Raw genomic sequence first — 23,891 nt, 5'->3', positions numbered from 1 at the left:
ACCGTGAAGCAGAGTGGTGGTCAGAGGAACTAGAGGTCCTCGTTAGAGAAAAACGAAATGCGTTCCTTCAGTGGTTGAATGATAAATCAGAAGAAACAAGATCAATATACAAGGAAAAGAAGAATGAAGTGATGAAAAAAATAAGAATGGCAAAAAATGAAGCATGGGAAAGAACATGTGCCAAGGTGAATAGCAAATTAGGATTTGGGAGAGCAAAAGAAGCGTGGTCAGTATTGAAAGGGCTTCAACAGGATACAAAAAGCAAAACTAATCTCCAACTGATAACACAAAAGGAATGGGAAGAGTATTTACAGAAATTATTAAATGAGGACAGAGAAGAATATCTAGAAGAAGGAACAGGGGAAGATAAAGGACATGAAGATGATGAGTTCCAGATTTTAGAAAGTGCAGTACTTCAGGCGTTGATACAGGAAAGAATGGTAAATCACCGGGACCAGACAATATCAATCTGGAGTGTCTGAAATATGGTGGTGACAAAATTGTGAAACTGATAACACAGCTCTTCAACAAAATGATACATGGAGATTCAATACCCAACGAGATGAAGCTAGGTTACATTAATACAATATTTAAGAAAGGGGATCTCAAAATTTGTTCAAACTATCGAGGAATTTGTGTTACAAACACATTAATGAGAATTTTTGCGAAAGTAATTAAAAACAAACTGGAAAAAAATTTTAGACCCCAAGAAGAACAATGTGGAATCACGGCTGGGAGATCATGTGTAGACCATATTTTCACATTAGAAACATAGGGAAAAATCAAAAAATATAGGATTAATTTTCATAGATCTAGAAAAAGCGAATGATACTGTTCCAAGAAAATTACTTTGGAGAGCACTACATATGGCAAACATAAACCCTTCCTTGATTAAAATAATACAACAGATGTATAAAGATAACATTTGCCAAGTGAAAGTTGGTAATAAACTTTCACAGAAATTTAGAACAAGCAAAGGCCTTTTACAGGGCTGTCCCATGTCACCATCATTATTTAAAATCTATATAGATATTAGCCTTAGAACATGGTCTCGTAAATGTAATGGTATGGGATTAGAAATAAGAGATGGAGTTTACCTACATCATTTATTATTTGCTGATGATCAAGTAGTCGTAGCACAAGATGGGGATGATGCTAGCTATATGTGCAATCAACTAGCAGCAGCATACAAAACTTGGGGTTTGAAGATTAATTACCAAAAAGCAGAATACTTGACTAATGATTCAGATGAGCTATACATTGAAGGAAAGAAAATCAAAAAGATAAACACTTTCTGTTATTTGGGATCCATTTTAGAAATCGAGGGAAAATCAGAGTCAGAAATCAATAAAAGAATTAGTAGCGGACGGAGGGTCATTGGGATGGTTAACTCAGTCTTATGGAGCAGGAATGTAATGAGCAGAACTAAGAAATTAACATACAAATCCATATTAGAGAGTGTGGTTCTGTATGGAACGGAGACCTGGACAATTAACATGAAGCACATTAAAAAATTACAAGCTCTAGAGATGGACTTTTGGAGAAGATCGGCAAGAATCTCCAGGAAAGAAAAGATAAGGAACACCGAAGTAATAAGGAGAATGGAAAGAAAAGAAAGAATATATGACGTAATGGACAGAAAGAAATTACAGTGGTACGGGCATGTACGACGAATGGAGAAAACCAGAATACCAAAATTGATACTGGAGTGGGAACCGGAGGGGAGAAGAAGAAGAGGACGACCTATGACCACCTGGCTCCAAAATGTACAGCATACAATGAGGAGAATGGGCGCAGAGGAAGAAGACACACAAAATTGAAACACCTGGAGAAATATTTTGAGAATTTAGTTTAAGAACGTTTATTGTTTGTATTGTAATTTCCAAGTAAATTATTATGTTGGAGATAAGCCTCTGTAATGAGGAAAAGCTCAAAATAATAATAAATAAAAATATATATATAGATATAGATCCACGTAATACACATTAAATTTTCTTCGGGGCTATGAACATCGTTTACTGAATTGTTTCCAAGAGAGCTGCAGCAACGAAATACGGTTTTTTAAAAATAGCATCAGTTTCTTCTGTTGTATCCTGTCTAGTTGTCCAAGATAGGGTGTCTAGGAAACCTGCTTCTTGGATCTCTAGACAACAGTTCAAGCAAATCGAATTAATGAGTTTTTATTACAGAAAATAAATAATTTTATAATTAACTTTGAGAAATGCAGATGTGTCGCAAGCAAAGGGTGACATGCAAAATAATGAATGTCCTCCAGTGCAACGATTCCAGTACAGGTGAAGTACACCGGATGCTTCTATCCAGGTCGATGGTCTTGACGCTTCTGTGGAACAGGGCTAGTCTTCAACTGTGCAGCGACCAGTCGTTAGCGGCTCTTGTGTTCTCTTCGCCTAGGGGCCGCTGCTGTCGCGTTGTCGTCCTAGAGAGTGGTCGGTCAGCTTGCTAATGGCTGACGTCTTCTTCACAACCCTCTCTGCTCTAATGTCCCCGACTGGCGATACCGGTACTTTCTGTCATGTAGCTTATGTATTTAAACCGACTGTATACAAATCAGCTTACTTCACAGTCTACAAAGTGCAGGTAGAGTATGACGTAAGACGTATCGACCTTCTATCGTCGACAGATTACGTACCCTACTTGAAAATGTCCTTATATACACTACCGCCCATTAAAATTGCTCCACCAAGAAGAAATGCAGATGTTAAACGGGTATTCATTGGACAAATATATTGTACTAGAACTGACATGTGATTACATTTTCACGCAGTTTGGGTGCATAGACCCTGAGAAATCAGTACCCAGAATAACCACCTCTGGCCGTAATAACGGCCTTTATACGTCTGGGCATTGAGTCCAACAGAGCTTGCATGGCGTGTACAGGTAGCTGCCCATGCAGTTTCAACACGATACCACAGTTCATCAAGAGTAGTGACTGGCGTATTGTGACGAGCCAGTTGCTCGGCCACCATTGACCTGACGTTTTCAATTGCTGAGAGATCTGGAGAATGTGCTGGCCAGGGCAGCAGTCGAACATTTTCTGTATGCAGAAAGGCCTGTACAGGACCTGCAACATGCGGTCGTGCATTATCCTGCTGAAATGTAGGGTTTCACAGGGATCGAATGAAGGGTAGAGCCACGGGTCGTAACACATCTGAAATGTAACTTCCACTGTTCGATGTGCCGTCAATGCGAACAAGAGGTGACAGAGACGTGTGACCAATGGCACCCCATACCACCACGTCGGGTGATACGCCAGTATGACGATGACGAATACACGTTTCCAATGTGCGTTCAACGCGATGTCGCCAATCACGGATGCGACAATCATGATGCTGTAAACAGAACCTGGATTCATCCGAAAAAATGACGTTTTGCCATTCGTGCACCCAGGTTCGTCGTTGAGTACTCCATCGCTAGCACTCCTATCTGTGATGCAGCGTCAAGGGTAACCGCAGCCATGGTCTCTGAGCTGATAGTCCGTGCTGCTGCAAATGTCATCGAAGTGTTCGTGCAAATGGTTTTTGTCTTGCAAACGTCCCATTTTTTTGACTCAGGGATCGAGACGTGGCTGCACGATCCGTTACAGCCATGTGGATAAGACGCCTGTCCTCTCGACTGCTAGTGATACAAGACCGTTGGGATCCAGCACGGCGTTTCGTATTAGCCTCCTGAACCCACCAATCCCATATTCTGCTAACAGTCATTGGAACTCGACCAAAGCGAGCAGCAATGTAGCGATACGATAAACCGCAATCGCGATAGTCTACAATCCGACCTTTATCAAAGTCGGAAACGTGATGGTACGCAATTCTCCTCCTTACAAGAGACAGCACAACAACGTTTCAACAGGCAACGCCGGTCAACTGCTGTTTGTGTATGAGAAATCTGTTGAAAACTTTCCTCATGTCAGCACGTTGTAGGTGTCGCCACCGGTGCCAACCTTGTGTGAATGCTCTGAAAAGCTGATCATTTGCATATCACAGCATCTTGTTCCTGTCGGTTAAATTTCGCGTATGTAGCACGTAATCTGCGTGGTGTAGCAATTTTAATGGCCAGTAGCGTACATTGGAGTGCCTATATGGATGCAGGACGACGGTCAGCCAGCCCATTCTGCGCTTAATGTTGTACAAGAACTGAGAAACAGATTACTTAGAAGATGGACTGCGGTGCCGTTGTCCTCAGAAATGACCCGCACGATTTAACACCTTTGGAGATACGTAAGGAATCGTGTTTATTTCACTGGACGCACAACCCCAAGGCTGCATCGAGGAAGATTGAAGCTCCGTGACACTGACGACATTACATCTAGTCTGCAGGTCGTTTAGAAGGTACGTTGCGTAGTCCATTCAGAAACCTGGGTACACATTTGAACACCTCTACTACATCAACATACCACCACCAGAACATCAATCCGCACATAGGCAAGTGTTGTGTACAGTACGTTGCCTCCAATCCTAAAAGTTTTTAGGTTTCTAGCTCCCAGAGTAAACGTGACAGAAATGTGATTTAAACTGAGTTGTACACTGCTAGTTCAAATACATAAGGCACACAGTAGAAACGCTTATGTTCTATTTAAAGAAACTGTATCTGGAAAATTACTCAATAAAGTATATCTACAGCCGTGCAGAAAGTGTAACATTTCTTATGTGGACTTAGCTCAATAAATATTCCCGTCGCCTATTATTTTGTAAGTTACGAAAGCATACACTTCATCTGACACTCTCTATGCTCACCGGCCCACATTGCGACATCGATCAAAAGATGAAATTGTTCAACAGGACTACATACTCGCCGGTGGGTCATGGTTGTTTCTCTAAAATGAATGCTGCAATCACTGACTATCTTTGTACCACTGAACACAGTCCTTGAGTGCGTTGAAAATTTCCAGTAGGATATATAGGGCCTTTAGAAACAGTCTGACAAACTTGTAAGACTGTTGCAGGGCAGGTTTAGCTGCGAAATATATCTTCATAAAAAAATAGGTATTTTGCGCATTTTCTGCTTTAGCCAGTCACATCGTTGTGCGCGCAAATTGAAGTGGCCCGCTAGAGACAGTGTCGCCAACGTATGCTTAATTTGGATTCATAAGCTCGAGCCGGAGACCGATACAAAAACTGAACATGCGACGGTAGTAAGGTTCGAGCCAAAGCCCCAGGTAGAACAGTCTCGTCTGCTGTCATCCACACACTGAGGGCAACTGACACTAACAAGGGGAGGCCGCCAATTGTGAAATTCAGATTCGATTCATACTGTGCATAATAAAAGCTCTTGGCCAGAGGTATAATGTGGCAAAGCACCAAGATGCACTTCTCAGCCGTTGTCGAGAAAATCGACAGTTAAAAGAACCCGTTGCGGTGAAATACTCTCTACGATTAATACTTCTACATAGCGTCGTGGCGCAGTGGTAAGCGCTCGGGTTTGTGTACCAAAGGTCGCCGGATCGAATCTCGCACCATGCAATTATTCTTTTTTTTTAGTATTTGTTTTTTGTAATTCAAATGTGTGTATATACATATATAATTCCCGGCAATCAGTTGCAACAATTATGCATATAATAAGTTGTTGAAAGTCGTTTGTCGTTGAAAAACTGGAGACTTTGAACATCATTATGTTTTCCGCAAACAAAGTTGTATTTCACAAATGTTATTAATTGTCTTCATAATGTTAACCACGTATAGTTAACGGAAGACGTAGAAACGATATTCCGAAACGAATACGTATAGTGTAAGTCAGACGTTGGAATTAGAACAGACCCCACGAACACAAATTCGCTGTGGCAGGTATAAAATATAAACTCCGTTACTTGCTCGTAACACTTGAAGGACAGATGTTGAATGGGCCGAAACGAGCCGCCGCATAACAGCGTAGTTGCCTGCTAACTTCGAAAGAAGGTAGATGCGGTCCCTAGCGCAACTTATAACATCGTCGAAAATCAGTGCGGACGGGAGAGCTTTGGTACACCCCGTTAAAAAAAACGGAAAAATGGAGGCGGTACAATTGGAGAGCGATCCGCCTTCACCAACATGCATAAGCAATTCATTAATAGTTTATATATATACATGAATTACAAAAAACTAATAATAAAAAAAATTGCATGGCGCGAGATTCGATCCGGCGACCTTCGGATTACGAACCCGTGCGCTTACCGCTGCGTCACGACGCTGTGGAAAACTATTAATCGTAGAGAGTATTTCACCGCAATGGTTTCTTTTAACTGTCGATTTTCTCGACAACGGCTGAGAAGTGCATCTTGGTGCTTTGCCACATTACACCTCTGGCCATGAGCTTTTATTATGCGCAGCATGAATCGAATCTGAATTTCGCAATTGGCGGCCTCCCCTTGTAAGTCTATCAGGCGGACCGCCTGAGTTTGCGCGTGCACCGGCCTGATTGTGTAGCTTCAATGTTAATTAACTTTGAAACGGAGCAACGTATAGAATTTTTTTCTGACAGTTATTTCTCAGCAGAACGTAACCTACAACACCCTTACAAGCTTTTCAGACTGTTTCTGTCCACCCTGTATATATGGTATACTTCAAAGGTCCTTTCAGCTACCAGTTAATCTTATCGCCAATCCAAGCAGCGCTAATTTTAAAATTTGGCGGGAATTACTGACAACTATCTACTCCAATTTGGTTCTAGGGCGATTTATTAATTTTTTATGAAGTCGCTTTTAAACTGTTTGTGTTTCCAATTCGTTAACGTCCTGGTATAGTTGTTTGTCTTGAAAATAAACTTGTCTAATGGGTCACCAAATGTGCTTGGTTACAACGTAACATAACCTACGAACCTACACTCACCATTCTACCTAGTTGACCTGCTGGGTACTGGTAAATATATTTGGTAACTCTAAAAGTTCAGTTTATGCGGGGGAATTTCGTTCACTATAAGTAAAGTACCAGAGGAACATTTTTAATAGTTGACAATTTGTTCAGACACATTAGCTGAACTACAGACCCTACAAAAATGCTAGTTAATGCTCTGAAGGTATAAATTTTATTAACGTGTTAAGTACATAACCTGGAAATATATTACAATACCACGCAAATTTTACTATTATTCGACAGAATCTAAAATAAAACATCTTAAAATGGTGAAATATCGGCGAATCAAGTATGGATGAATAGGAATAAAATCATGTTTGCTCAAAGTAGAACCATTTTCAAAAGGTTTCAGTCTCAAGATGAATATTGTCGACTTTTTTAGCTATTTCCGTAGGTGACTGGTATAAGTATAATGCTGTGTGTGTGTGTGTGTGTTTGAAAGAGGGAGAGTGAGAAAGAGAGAGAGAGAGAGTGAGAAAGAGAGAGAGAGACAGAGACAGAGAGAGAGAGAGAGACAGAGATTAATAGAATTGTGAAAATACAGGGTTCCACGGAAGTAATTGCATAATCTCTGAAGCATACATGTATCTAATTTACTATGAAAGTATTAAATTCATATAAGACAAAAACAATCGTGACGGAATTACAAACATCCATTCATAACACGAGTAACAAAACAAGGCGTTTGATTATCCTGAATGGAAATTGGTGTAAAGGCACTCACTGCGCTTTTGTGTGATTGCACTGTCAGCACTCCGTTCTTCCCAGTGACCTCAAGAATTCTCTTCAACATCGGCTTTGTTAGAGTTGTAGTTCTTTCACTGAAATTGTAGCACAATCTTCTCGTATCGATCTCTTCATCTCAAATGCGGTCTTCAGTTGCCTTCCATTGGGATAAACAAGCCTTGCAAGTATTCCACAAAACTTCTGCACGAGGTTCTAATACGGGTTTCGTGCTGGCAACAGAAGACATCGTTACCTTTAACTCGCTTTTTGGTTCTAGCTGAACCATACACAGATGCATTACCTTGTTGAAACATTAGACTTCCGTCCCCTACGTCTTCATACATTCTAAGCAGTTCTATTCCTAGTACAGTGTACATGTTAAAGTTCACGCAAGTGTTCAGCCAAGCAATGTATTTCTAGCGCAGAAGGTTGCCAAAATCATAACACTTCCACCAAAAAAATTTCTCCTAATTCTTATCTGCTGCGCTGTTCAAATGGTTGGTTCAAATGGCTCTGAGCATAACATCTGAAGTCATTAGTCCCCTAGAACTCAGAACTACTTAAACCTAACTAACTAAGGACATGACACACATCCATGCCCGAGGCAGGATTCGGACCTGCGACCATAGCAGTCTCCCGGTTCCGGACTGAAGCGCCTAGAACCGCATGGCCAGTGCTGCTCTGTTCTCATACCACTGAAATCCATCCTGCCCATCTAAATTAAACTTCTTTTCAGCAGCGAAGATCACGTTATTCCATTCTGAAGTCCTCGACAAACGGTTTTCAGAAGACTCCAATCCAGTCTGTTAATGTTTGGGTGTTAATATGAATTTCTGCAGTCGTTTCTTGAATTCAAATGTTAGTCATGTGACAAGATTTGTTACCACGTCTGGCAGTTACTCACGAAAGTAAATCTGCAGCAAGTTGAGAAGAATAACTCCTTGTGGTCACTGCTTCACCACAAGGGAACCTTTTTATGTCTCAAATAATTTTCTGCTTTACCCATATTTTCTGCTGTGTCCACATCTTGCCCCCAGTTTCAACGTACTGGCGATTTCACGATAGGGAGTCTCATTTCCTTCTATGTGTGGATTTTCGCTTTTTCAACACATGAGAACTTTTGTACGGCGTGGAACTGTCACAGTCGTGGTTTATGTGCATAACACCCACTGACACTAATGGTGTCTGTTTTCTATCTGTAGTAAAGGATTGTACTCACACACTAATACCGCCCAGAGCCGAGTGCCTTTATACCGGGTTCCTCCCTCTACCACCCGAATGTTTTGTTACACGAGGGACACCCAAAAGAAACCGGACTCGGAGGGCGCTGCCACCCGTAGACGTAGTGCAGGGTTCTCACGCTAGGTGGTGTTAGTAGAGACTTTAGTGAAACAGCTGTGCAGACGGCGTCAGTGCAGAGCTGAACGTGCAAGTGTGGTATTGTGTTTCTCTGACTGTTGGCGGGTTACCTCTGCGAAGTCGTTACGGCAACTTTAAAAGAACAAAGAGAGTGTGTGAAATTTTGTTTCCTGTCTAAAAAAACTGCAACGGAGACACACCAAATGCTTCAGGAAGCTTTCCAGGAGGACGCTATGAGCCGCACACAGGTTTTCGAGTGGTTTGGGCGCTTTAAACGTGGTGAGATGTGTGTTGAAGACCAAGCTCGTACTGAACGCCCTTCAACATCGCGAGATCTCTAAACGATCAACCAAATTTCAACAGAGACAAGTATCAGTTGGAGCTCGTGTCAGCGGATTTTGAGTGAGGATTTGCACATGAGACGTGTTGCTGCTAAATTTGTTCCGCGCCTTCTCACACAGGAGCAAAAAACCATCGGCATGAATGTGTGTCAGGACTTGAAAACAGAGATTGTACGTGATCCAAAGTTCTTGAACAAAGTCATTACAGGGGATGAGAGTTGGTGTTACGGGTATGACCCAAAACCCAAGCAATCGTCAAGCCAGTGGAGGACTCCCAACTCTCACAGACCAAAAAAAAGCAAGGCAAGTGAGGTCAAATGTGTCTTTTTTTATGTTCTTGGAATTGTGCATGGGGAGCTCGTACCCCCTGGCCAGACTGTTAACCAGCACTTTTACATGGATGTTTTAAGGCGTTTGCGAGGGGATGTGAGGAGGATGCGCCCGGAACTTTGGCGATCAGGTGACTAGTTTCTGCATCACGACAACGCCCCAGCACACACGGCCTTACGAGCGACCCACTATTTGGCATCTCAGAGATGGTCTGTCGTTCCCCACGCTCCGTATTCGCCGGACCTAGCCCCGTACGACTTTTTCCTATCTTCAAGAATGAAAAAAACGCTAAAAGGGGAGCGTTATGACGATGTGGAGGCAGTAAAAACAGCTTCGCAAAGGGCACTGGACAATAGCAAACTTGAAAAGTTCCAAACATCCTTCCAACAGTGGGAAAAGAGACTTGACAAGTGCATTGCATTTAATGGAGAGTATTTTGAAGGTGACTGAAGTAATTTTGTAAAAAGGTTCATCAATAAATTTTTTATGTCAACAATCCGGTTTCTTTTGGGTCCCCCCTCGTACATTGTACTACTGACATCAAATGCGGTACTATTAGACTGAATTTTTTCGGTATACTGGATTTCATTCTGCTGCGTATACTTAGTGCACATCTATTCAAACTGACAATTATAATTTTCCCGCAAATTTCCATGCCTTCATGCCGATTTCTACTACTGTACAGTGGTGGAAGGACAAGGATGGCATGAGTTTTTCCGCATACATGAATTTCCTTTTTTTTTTTTTTTTCTTTAAGTCACGCAACATGCAATTGCCTAGGCTACTGCGGCCAGAGACACTTGACATGTAAGTTTTCTAAATATGGTACCGTGTCACACGCCCAAATAGTTTGCCTCGCGGGGTAGCCGCACGATCTTAGGCGTCTTGTCACGGTCCGCGCAGCTCCCCCCGTCGGAAGTTGAGTCCTCCTTCGGGCATGGGAGTGTTTGTTGTCCTTAACCTAAGTTAAAATTATTTTAATTAGTGTGTAAGCCTAGGGACCGATGACCTCAGCCGTTTGGTCCCATAGAAACTTACCACAAATTTTGAAATATCCGAAAACTTTGTCTGAAGAAATCATTGTTTCAGCCACGACTACAGTGGGCTTCTTATTCCCTCAAGAAATCCTGTGTAACTAAGGCGGAAATGTAAATTTTATCAGTGATAGTTTCTTACAATAAGGCACTGTACCGTACTCAGAATTCTTTCATGTTTAGCCACTCAGTATAGTTTCAGGCAAACCCTGTTGCCTTTCTCCCAGAGTTCTGCGTTTAAGTTCCTAAGAATTTCTCTTACAGTATGTTATGGAAGACATCGACCCGTTACAATGCTGGCCACATGCACTGAATTCGTTCAGTGTGCATTGTCACACATATTTCGTAAGATCTCGGAACAGAGTATTCTGTAATTGGTCACACCAGCGTCTTGTAACGCCATTTCTTTACAAATGGCTCTGAGCACTATGGGACTTAGCTTCTGAGGTCATCAGTCCCCTAGAACTTAGAACCACTTAAACCTAACTAACCTAAGGACATCACACACATCCATGCCCGAGGCAGGATTCGAACATGCGACCGTAGCGGTCGCGCGGTCCCAGACTGTAGCGCCCAGAACCGCTCGGCCACTCCGGACGGCATTTCTTTACAGGTGAACTGCAGTTTCCAGAACTATTTATGTCTTCTATTCACCGTCTACATTCATAATTGTACTCGTTCGTCCCACTGAATATCACTTCTTAGCATTACCCCAAAATACGTACAGGATTGACGAACCCCAGAATTTTGTTCACTCCCAAATTTTTAATCGGACGCTCCTGCGCCCATTTCGTTTCCTTTTTGCATTAACTTGCGTTTGTCCTACAACATAAATTTTTCAGTGTTTTGGTGAGCAGCATACACAGGATACACACCAGCTACTGGTGTACGATAGGGATATGCTGTTCGTTATGAGAGTTCCAACTCATGAGACATCTCTCTTATCGTACAGACAGACCAGTTTGCCGGTTGCAGCATCCTATGGTTTACGCCGTAGCCCTTGGTGATGATGTGGAGTTGGACTGCGCAGCGGACGCCGTCCCACCAGCGACCAGCTACCACTGGATGTTCAGCCAATCGATGATGGATGCGGGGCCCTACATATGGCACCTGAGGGGTCCCAGCGGGGAGATGATATCATATGTAGAGTGGGCGAGTGGGGTGTCGTGGCGAAACCACCAGCCTACGAAGGACACGGAATACGGCACCTTCTTCTGCACGGCAAAAAACACCATTGGAGAGCAGCTGGACCCGTGTGTCTTTCATGTGGTTCCACCAGGTAAGTGTTACTCTGGAAACATATACAGTAGTTTATAAGTTTCCTCGTCCCCCTCTCTCAGACCTCATTTATTGTATTTACAAATGGAGTAGTGCAAGGGGTATGAGAGACACCTATCCAGTTACTGGATCTGTGAGGAAAGGAGCCTTAATGACAGTATTTCGCATGGTTTTATTCTACGACAAGGTAGAGTTACTAAATTAGCCACAAGCACAACTTTCATGTTCTTTGTTAAAAATAACTGTGAAATGGAAAGCACAACCGCTCATTTTCACAGCACAGCTTAGCATATTATTTCTGTCATCTGCTTTAACGCAAAGTCTTTATTACGCAATTACTACTCTATTTGTCTCCAAACCCTGTCGACACCCATCGTCAATCTCGTTGACTCGATGATCGGTAGTTGACCTGCAATATTCGTACTCCGACCGATATTTCAACGCCTCACTGGTGGCATTTTTTTTTCAAAGAAATAAACGACGAGCTGAAATAAATTGAACGTCTAAAAACACAAGATTACCAAAACTGACATCAATTCAGTTTTTGCAGCACACCAAAGATACCATCGCCACCGATAACACACAGAAATAACGCTCTCAGTTCTATTCCGTTCCTTAAAATATCAATATTCCTCGCGGAATCCGTCGTTCTGGTGCAAACATGCGGCAGCAGAACTGTCAAACTGATCTTTTTTTTGTGTGGAAACATATGACAATAGAACAGTCAAACCAATAGTCATACTTCTTTCATTGAGATCTCCATACGAAAATATCATCCAGATTTCTGACTTTCCGGTGAATTTTACAAAAATTTTCTTTCATGGAAACCTTGTGTTGACAATTAGGAACACAACCAAAAAAAAAGTCTGCCAAATCGGTCGAGCCGTTCTCGAGTGATGATCCTTCATAGAAGCAGCAACTGGTTTTTGTTTGGATGGATAACTGTAACAATGGAAAGAACTCTACCAGTGGAATTTTTTTTTATTCATGAATGGAACCGTTGGTGCATTAAGCCGTAGGCGCATTCCACTGTAATTCATAATACGCTGTTACTGTACATTCGATTCAGCTGATATATTGCTAGCATTTAGTTCGAAATTATACAGATTCATCTTCAGACCAGGTACCAGCTTTGTACAGAACATAAACAGTGCTCCGACATAAATACCGCCATCACAGATACGTGTAGCCACAATATTTACAAAATACACCGTAATGGTGGTAGTAGGAGTGGTAGGAATTATTATTTACTACCTCCATAACACCTTAATTTACAAAAGCTCGCTAAAGTTATTTTAATTTTGCATCAGTCACGTTATCAGCCAAAATAGCAACAATAATTTATTGACAAGATGACGCTATTCAGTAGAATTGCAATACAACAGGTAATAGCAAATATTTAAAATGAGGGTGATTGCGTAGCGCCAAAGAGCGAAAGCCGTAATAATCAAAAATGTTAAAATCTGATAATAAGTTTACAGTGTTAAAGAAAGAATAAGGCCTAAGACGTCTGATAATCATCGATGCGTTAATCGACTCAAACACATACATGCGTCCTCGAAGACTAGCGCGGATCAGTTCCCCATTCCACAGGGCCCAAATATCGAACATTCCCTTAGTGGAAGTTATCGAACCAAAACGCATACACCCGTCTACGCGAACCAGCATGATTCTCTCCCACACCGTTCCCCTTTCATCACAGGCTAAATGTATCGAAGATTCCATCAGTGAGGATTAACGAACAAAACGTGTACACACGTTCATGGAAATCGGCACGAAGCGTTTCCCCTCCTGTCATCGTAAAATGGGCCAATGTGTCTACAATCTACACTCATACATTAACTATATATATTTCTGTACAGGCAATACACTTTAGGTCGCTTGCCCGGTGCTGGCAGATAAATACGATATTGCAGTGCCTGTTGTTCAGAAGTATGATGCTGATTTCCTTTGGACATGAATGCACGTCCGGGTTCCTGTTCCAGTCTGGTACAAATTTTCATTGTTCTCATTCCATTGTACAGCTGATGATGGTCCATATTCGCAAATGCGAATACGATTCATTAATCTCACAGTTGTACTTGGTGATCCAACAGCGTTCATCCGGCCCCCATCTTCCGTGCTTGACATCGAGAAGTGGCAGAGAAACTGCCTGTACTCGATGTGCACAGCTCAGGGCAGCCCTTCTGACTCATCGGTTGTGACATCAACACCAACACAGAGCTGGTCGCTACCCAAGGCACTCCAGTGGACCATCTCTGTTAACTTGTGAAAGCCCCACCAGCCAACAGTGCTTGACTTCTGCCACGACCACGGATGACAAGTGTCACAGAGGACCGGCAGCATGCTCCTCTTATGTCGATAGCCGGAGACGTGCTGGCACGGGTCAGTTTCACTATAAATGAAGGTATCTATATTGTGCTGAGACGCGCTGCTCATTAACATGCCTTGTCTCTTGAAACGAGATGGATGTTATGGAACAAGATGTTGTATTCTTGTTTTCCATGATGATTGGCTAGAGACTGGTTGGTACAAGAGAAGGGTAAATAGGATTGAGGCAGCGAAATATAAAGAGGGCTTGGTTTCAGGAGTAGATGGTGTTGAAGTAGCAAAACCATCAAGTTGCAAGAGAATTTGGTTGGAGGCTATATTGTTGTTGGAAGGGGTTAATAGTGCGGCAGAGTCTGAGGATGTCTTCAGTAGCGTGCAGTGGGCAGAAGTATTTATTTGGATGAATCAGACTGTGAGTGGTTCGAACTGCCATATTTAAATCTGGATTGATAAGCGGGGATTTGGTTTTGGGTTTGGCAAAGTAGGTAGAATGCAAATAAATCATTTATCCTTCTTAGTGTTCCACGGTTACGTAGAACATTTTTAAAGAAATTTCCATCGTTTGATTGTAAATTACTTGCCGTTTATTTCACAGAATAGAGGTTTTTGTCCCATAGCCAATCTCAGGTCCAAGTTGAAAAGCAAGATTAATAAACGGTATAGATCATACAGCGCAGGTCATAATATGGGTTAGTATTAGTATCTCTCTGAAATATGTAATGAGTTTTCCATTCTTCGTATTACGCCTGACACTGCTATGATAAGTACACTATCTTTTTAATTTTCAGTTCAAATTGCGCTAGAGAGTGGCTATAAAGCTCGAATTATTATTGTGTGAAGTAAATGAAAAATAATTTAGTCCAATAGCAGAGAATTATTTCAAAGTACGAGGTAACAGTTACAAATGGGAAGGAAAGCGAGAAAAAAATTGAGACTTTACAGTGCACGCAGAACCGTGAAGTTTTGCAATCGATAGTGAGATGGGTATAACAGAGCAGACATTTTTTCCACTGGTGGTTGGCTTCTGAAGTTGCATTTGTGATGACAGTTGTGTACGAGAGCGCCCTTGGTTAGAACGTGGTAAATGGAGAAAACTGGTTTAGTGAAAAAATGCATGAGGAGGGTCTTCTTCGATGCTTTTCTCTTCTTTCTATCTTCATTATTTGGTCCCCTCACACCATATGGATTGGGGGGAGGGGGTGCTGTGAGCGGTACAGCACTCCGCGCTTCTGCCAAGTGCTTTAAAAACAGAAAATATGAATTCTGTTGGAGTTCACATAAATCAGGAATACCGTTGATTTTATTTGTGGCTTGAAATAAAATCCAAGATCGAGACGATAAGAAACGAGAATACATACATTTGAATCACGTCCCAACATTGGTGACGTTGTTCTAAAAAACAGTATCGCAATTTACTGAAAAGTTGAAAATCGGCAATGGGAAAAACGATTTGCGGATAGGAAAGTGTGTTCTGTACGGTTCAAGGCTGTAGCCAGAAAAATATAGGGGTGCTTTTGGTAGGTAACACGTAGGTGCTCCGGTGGATAGTACGAAGACAGAGACTAGAATACACCCAGCAAGTAACTGAGGACACGTACGTTGCAATTGCCGAAGATGGAACGGCTGCCACAGAAGAGGATAAAATATTGGGAACACAGGTCAGTAGTAGTCTGGGAGGTGAGCAAGCCTGTGGTATGACGGGAAGAAGGGATGGGGAGCAATGGAGCAGAAAGAGAGAGCCCTGATGCGCATAAGACAAATGGGTAAGAGCTACAGTTAATAAGACGGATAAATGTCGGTACAGATTTCATTTCAGGGGGAGGGAGTCGGTTTAAGTAGCTATGTGTCTGTAAATCCTACCGGCGTATGTCATCAGAGGGGAAACAACTAGGCTATATAAATGTAGTTCCTGATACTGTAGAAAATGTGGAATGACGTGTCTGATGGATGATGGGAATTCTTAGGTGGATTAGAAGGATCGGCATAGGGGAGGGGGTGGGGGTGGATATGGAAAGCAAGTCAAAATGCTTGATGAGTGCTTGATGGTCTCCGGTTTGGGAGAACTGATACAACTTTATTTGGAGCAGCTGTGCGTTCAGTATTTGTTTGGAACGGGATGGATCGGATCAAGGTTTTGTAGGTGTGGAGGATAGTGCTGATGTGCAATATCCGATTTAGTCTTGTTTGGGCATTTGTTGGTTAGCTAGAAAATGAGATTTCCATGTTATATGCCGGTCGAGGGTAAGTCCAAGATACTTTTGTGTATTAGTTAGCTGGATAGGATGGTTGTAAATGGTGAGATAGAAGTCATGGAGGCGGAAGCTGCACGTGTTCCGTTCTATATTAATTAGGTTTTGGTGGCCATTCGTTCCACCACACTGTGACGTTCTACATGACAAAAATTTTATGATATGCGTACGAAGGTCACTCAGAAAGGAATATCTCATATATTTTTCAGTTTTTTATGTGCAAGGAATTTCAAGTTCACCTACATTGGTTGAAAACAACAACAGTGACGATTAATAATGACTTTTTAGCGTAATCTCTGACCATTTCCTGCTTCTCAAGACTTTGACGCACGGACGTTTGCACGAACTCCTTACCTTCGAAGTGAATCCCACGACCATCTTCTTTTAGTGGCCAGCACAGGAGCTAGTCTCATGATGCCAGGTCAGCGCCGTATGGAGTATTAGGCTATACCTCCCATCCAGTTTTGTAAAGTCTTCAATGGTGTGACGATTGATGTGTGATCCTGCGCTGCCATTTAAAAGAAGTTCATCCATCAAAGTTTTTGTTGGGCGAGCCAGCTGAAGACATGTGTTAAGCTGTTTGAGTGTTCTGACTTATTGAACAGAATCTATAATGCGCCCCTGCTCCAAAAAAGCAACCATAATCACATACTCTTCACCCCAGAATACCGTATCCATAACATTCCCTGCCAATCGTTTAGTTTCGAACTTTTTCTTCTTCGGTGAATTTCTGTGATGTCATACCACTGACTGCCTCTTGGTGCTAGTTCAAACCAGTGTTTCGTCTCCAATCACAGTTTGTTTTCCAGAAACTCCTCTCCCTTCAAACGGGACGGCTACAAGGGGTGGGAGCCAACTGTTTACCTTTTCACTTTATTCTCGTCGGTTAACATTCTTGGTACTCAATGTGCAAAAGCTTTTGAATATCCCAGTTGCTCAATAATTGTCATAACACTGCCTTCACTGATGGAGGTAATGCAACACAAAATACCTACAGTCACCCAGTGGTCACCAGGAGTGATGTCACCGACTCGTCGAATGTTGAATGTATTCAGCGACGTGCCCCTCCGCTTTTCGTCAGCCAGTGGAGTTCGCCCTTCAGCTTCGTTACAGTGACGAACTCGTCGTGTAACACTACTGATATACATTGTTGCTTCACGTTACACATTTTTCAGTCTTTCTTCTGCATTCAAAAATTCTGTTACAGAACGCTGTCTAAGACGAAAATCGACGTCGGCTACTGTGAGAGCGATTGCAGTGCTGGTACCCATTGACGCAGAAAGTTGCTCCTCTTGTGGATTGAAGGCTAAGCTTTGCCACATTCAGATTTTTCATGTAACAAATTTTGTTTAACGATGGTAAAAATAGGAGGCATTATTTTTTTACTCACATATTATTTGAAGATCTTGAATGTGGCATTTCTGTTTCTTCTTTACATGCTACCATTTTCTGTATAGATACAATTGCACACACATGATTTTTATCGCGTTTTAGACTGCTCCGATCTTGTTCTTACATTATGAAAGTCGCAATCTACATAATTTTAGTAAATATTACAATTTTGATTATGATTATGAATGATATTTCCAGACATTACTATTCACAAAAATCTACATCGTTTTGGGGCCCTTCAAATTTAATTCCTGGCTACTGTATTAGTACTGGATATTTTTAATATTACACTTCATAAATTAAATTCTGAAGGTATGTCCTGTTTGACACGTTATCTTTGCTTTCTAATGACACTGTATTATAATTAGCACACAAAATAAAACTTCTATGGTGGTTTAGTTAAGATGTTCACAGCAAATATGTCGAGAACCGTTTGAGATGTCCTATTTCAGTTTTTACTCAGATAACTTGTGAAAGTCCTCATCAAACAATGTACAGTCTCTTTCCATAGCTACATTATTTAAAGAGACGTTGGGATTAATACTGCTTTCTTAGAAACACCTATAGTAAAGTCTGCTGCTACTTCTAAAGAATGTGATTTCATTTGTTTAGACTAGTAGTGCTTTAGCGGGGCTGCGACCAACAAATTACTCTTGTCTAGGTCACCAAAACATTTATGTTTCACGCTGTATGACGTATATCGGTATCCCCATCATCAGATCTGTGGTACTAAAACAAAATATGTGACAAGGTGGAGAACAATTCTCTTTACAATGACGCAATCATCTGAGTTACATACCTTGATCCATAACAGTATCCAGTCAGTTGTAAGTATTCCCCCTTCATATAAATGCACCAACTGGCTCATGCCATAGAGCATGTTATGAAGTAAAGATCCTTTGTCCCACGATGGCGTTGTAGGCATCATCACCAGAAAAAGATATCTGTGACATGTGATGCTTATCTATAATAATATGGAAGCCGCCATTACGTATGCTGCAGTATTTACATAATGCATTACGTTTTATAAGAAGTTTATAGACAGATACATACGAATCTAGACAACTTGTATAGATACTAATGACATGAGGTATTTGAAAATACGGTGCTGTAACAAGCTTTCAAGACATACTTGGATATCAAATTTTATCAAAACAGGGTGGCAACAGGAGCCTTCATTACGAAAACCTATAGCGGACATCATACATGTCATCATGAGTGAATGTATAACTGCTGGGATGCCGCTCACAGATTATAAAAGATTGTGCCGCAAATATATCAAATATCCCTCATATATATATATATATATATATATATATATATATATATATATATATATATATATATATAACACTTATGTTTTATTTTATAGACTTTCCATACGAAAGTCAACCATGACATGGGTTCTTCTAAACCACAAAACAATCTAAACTATGATACTTAAAAATTCAGATGAACGGAGCTCCTATTAGAAATTGATTATGTAGATATTTACACACTATAAGGTAATTTTTACAGATTATTCGATGTTGAATTAGTATAAAATTTAATGTTGGCACCAAAGTGGTGGCTGTGACTGTTGCACTTCAACTTAACGAAAGGAATATAAACAAAGCACATTTGAATAACAAGTGCAGTAAAATAATATAAAACCATGATAATTAATAGCCATAGAAAACGCAATTAAATAACAACTCTGTGCCTCTTCCTCTACAGAACAAAATGCTCCCGCAGTAATCCCACGAAAATTTATGTTCAATAACAACAATAGTACAGTCAGAGAATAAAAATCGTGATGTGTATGTTACATAAGAGAGTATTATGACGAACACACAAAACATTGGTTCATCATGCATGAAGTACTAAGTGCAAGGCACGTGACACGATACGCCCCCGAGGCATCAATCATTCTTACCAATGTCACGGTGCATATTAGGTATCATGTACATTCAAAAGTCCAACTAAAAATGGCAATTAATTGACAAACTATCCTACAGCAAAACAAAACAAAAATTAGTGGTTCTCACAATGACATCGACAAGATGCACTTCAGTTCCATTGAACTGCGCAAGACCAGAGGAGCATGACACAGAATAATGCACACCACTAAGTGTACGAGCATTTGAAATGATAAGGCAAGGACAGTCACAGAATTTGGATAGAGAAACATAAGTACAAAGAAGGTAATTGCGAAGATAACAGAAGAAATAATTAAGTTGATCGATGAAAGGAGGACATACAAAAATGTTCAGGGAAATTCAGGCATAGAGAAATACAAGTCACTGAGGAATAAAATAAATACGAAGGTAGGGAACAGGAGGCGAAATGGGTGCATCCAAAATGTGAAGAAATCGGAAAAGAAATGATTGTCGGAAGGACTGACTCAGCATATAGGAAAGTCAAAACAATCTTCTGTGAAATTAAAAACAAGAATGGTAACATTAATAGTTGAACTGGAATCCCACTGTTAAATGCAGAGGATAAGCGGATAGGTGGAAGGAGTACATTCAAAGCCTGTGTGAGGGAGAAGATTTGTCTAACGTGATAGAAGAAGTAACTGTAGTCGATTTGGAAGAGATAGGGGATCCAGTATTAGAACCAGAATTTAAATGAGCTTTGGAGGAATAAGGAGGAAGGGATAGATAACATTCCTTCCGGATTTCTAAACTCATTGGGGCAAGTGGGAACAAAACGACTATTGACGTTGGTGCGTAGTATGTATGAGTCTGGCGAAATACCATCTGACTTTTGTAAAAATATAATCACACAGTTCCGAAAACTACGAGAGCTGAAAAGTGCGAGAATTATCTCACAATCACCTTAACAGCTCACGCATCCAACTTGCTGACAGGGATAATAAACAGAAGAATGGAAAAGAAAGTTGAGGAAGTGTTAGGTGACGACATTTGGCCTTAGGAAAGGTAAAGACACCAGAGAGGCAATTCTGACGTCGCGGTTGGTAATGGAAGCAATACTGAAGAAAAATCGGGACACGTTCGTAGCATTTGTAGACGTAGAAACAGCTTCGACAATTAAAGTGGTAAAAGATGTTCGAAATTCTGCGAAAAATAGGGGAAAGCTATAGGGAGAGTCGTGTAATATACAAAGTGTACAAGAGCTAAGACGAAATAGTAAGAGTGGACGACCAAGAACGAATGCTCGGATTAAAAAGAGTGAAAGAGAGGAATATAATCTTTCACCCATAAAGTTCAATCTGTACATGAAAGAAGCAATGCTGGAAATAAAAGAAACGTCCAGGAGTGGAATTAAAATTCATGGTGAAAGGATATCAGTTGTACGATTCGCTGATGATATTGCTATTATGAGTGAAAGTGAAGACGAATTACATGATCTGCTGAACAGAATGAGCAGTCGAATGAGTCCACGAAATGGACTCAGAGTAAATCGAAGAAAGACGACGGTAATGAGAAGTAGCAGATATGAGAACAGCGAGAAACGTACCGTTAGGATTGTTGGTCACGAAGTGGATGATGTGAAGGAATTCTGCTACCTAGGCAGCAAAATAACCCATGACAGACGGAGCAAGGAGGACATCAAAAGCAGAGCAGCACTGGCAAAAAGGGCATACCGGGCCAAGAGAAGTCTACTAGTATCGTAGGCCTTAATTTGAGGAAAACATTTCTGAGAATGTACGTTTGGAGCACAGCATATTATGTTAGTGAAACATGAACTGTGGGAAAAACGGAACAGGAGAGAATTTTGAGATATGGTGCTACAGACGTATGTTGAAAATCAGGTGGACTGATAAGGTGGGGAATGAGGCACACCTACGCAGAATGAGAGAGGTAAGGAATATGTGGAAAACACTGACAGGTAGACGGAGCAGGATCATAGTATATCTGTCAAGACATGAGGGAATGCCTTCCATGGTACTAGAGGGAGCAGTTGGGGGCGAAAACTGTAGAAGAAGACAGAGATTGGAATACATTCAGCAAGTAACTGAGTACGTTGGTTGCAAGTGCTACTCTGAGATGAAGGAGTTGGCAGAGGAAAGAGTAGTGGGTCGCAACTAAGCAGTCAGAAGACTGATGACTCAAAACAAAACAAAAATCTTGTCAATACTTGTGTGAATCCCACAGGGAAGTGAAGCTCATTTGTTACCATGGCTTTTCCAGTGCCATTGGGCGCACTAACAACCTCCCACAACCGTGAATAATCAGGCACCGAATTAAATATTTTAATGGTACTCGCATGAAGATTTTCATTGAGCAAATTCAAAACAGTACAATAAATAAAAGAATTCCGGTTCACAGAGATCGCTAAATGTGTAAGATCATGTTCACCATTTAACTTATCTCGAATGAATTTAAAGGCAATTCGAAAGTCATTTCCTGATCTACCAAACGATAATTCTGTCCACAAAGCACAATATAAAGTCGTAGTGCTCAAATAATGCTCTGTTAAATTTAATAAATTTGATCCTACCAGTACCAACGTATTTTCCATAATGTGTACTAGCAATGGGCAGGACGTACTTTATGCCCATCACAAAAGACGTAAGAAGAAAAAATTCGTTAGGTTTGTTTAATTTTACTAACACCATTGACGGGTTGATGTGTAAATATATTTTACAACCTGGAAATTCCAGTCTTAGCTATATCAACGTATCTTCTGTAACCAAGACGCGGTCCTTTATGATCGCCACAAGAAAATTTAAAATGCAGATTTCAGTAATTGTCCTTAATTCGCAGCAACATTTTAAAGATCTTTTGATGTTTAATAATGGTGTAAATTTGGTAATACGAATACGACATTTTTTTGTGAAAAGTCACCTGTACAGCTAAGTTAAAATTTTTTGGTTATGTTTTATCAATAATTTAAAGCGATTACGGAGTCTGGTATAATAAATCATATTTTCAAAATTTGGAGTACCTGACTACATAACTATATTTTCAGAAGGTGAGCACGAAACACTTCCCCCACCCCCCCACCCCCACCCCGCACCCCCCACACCCTTGATAATATGAGGATTAATTTTTATTTGTAATAAAATTTACTAATCTCTGTTCTTGGACCTGAGGTTACATTTCACAAGTCAAAACAAATCACAGCAACCGACTTTCGTCTCCTCTGTTCATCTCTGAGTACCTTCTCTGGCTCTCCTCTTTCTTTCCTTTTCATTAACACATTTACAGCAATTCTTTTTTCAAATTTTCAGTGATTGTGCAACACAACAACACAGAAATTAATTTGATAACTTTGAGTTGAGAAACAGAACTGCTTTCAAAAACTGAATTTTCTATATTGATTGCTGATCTCCCAATGATTCAGCTATGTAATCCATACTAGCACCCACTGTTATTTACAATGAACACTACACAAACTGTGCACGATAATGTTTCATCAATAACAGAAACATCGTCGAGTTGCTAAAACTATGGCTCTAAAATCTCTCAATAGCGAGTGTTCCAACTGAGCACTTGGAACTCTGTCACTCATAACTAAAATTCGTATGTAGAAACACACAGTTTCACCTGTCACATAGAACCTTTTCGACCCAACGAATCAAACAAAATGGTATCAGCTGAAACTTTGGAGATTTTGTAGCCCGGCTATTTCTCCACAGGTTGCCGCATGAATATTTTGTACTTTTAGCAGACGTCAAATAAAACCTTGTCCAATGGTGGCGCATGAAAAATTTTACAAATGTGTTACAATGTGGTGGCCTATAATCTGAATTTCAAGGGTAGTAATCACAAATAAACTGAATATATTAATTTTACTTACATAAACTGAGTTGTTTAAATATATTTAAATTTTATAATTAGGTTTTTAACTCTGCAAGGAATAAAATAAATTGAAAAAGAATGTTGGTAGCAGCAGGGTTCGAACCAGAGCCAATGAATAGCCAGTTGTACATTTAACCACTCACCCATGGGGCCATTTCTGCGATAGAATCTCCAAAACACCTAATCACCTTGTACCCTATGCTTGCGCAGTACGTTACACTCAATTTCAAATAAAAATATTGACCTGGTGCTCTGAGCA

General features: G+C 40.8%; 1 protein-coding gene across 1 annotated transcript in view; it reads left to right on the top strand.

Moving 5' to 3' along the window:
* Positions 1-23,891, top strand: part of LOC124613341 (nephrin-like) — a 161,786-nt gene that overhangs the window by 84,998 nt on the left and 52,897 nt on the right. The window contains exon 7 of the mRNA XM_047142038.1: positions 11,585-11,911. Coding sequence (XP_046997994.1) covers positions 11,585-11,911 — 327 coding nt within the window. The remainder of the gene's footprint in view (positions 1-11,584; positions 11,912-23,891) is intronic.

Source organism: Schistocerca americana, chromosome 4 (genome assembly GCF_021461395.2).
Source record: "Schistocerca americana isolate TAMUIC-IGC-003095 chromosome 4, iqSchAmer2.1, whole genome shotgun sequence".
NCBI lineage: Eukaryota > Metazoa > Arthropoda > Insecta > Orthoptera > Acrididae > Schistocerca > Schistocerca americana.
This window is presented reverse-complemented; position numbering and strand designations above follow the sequence as displayed.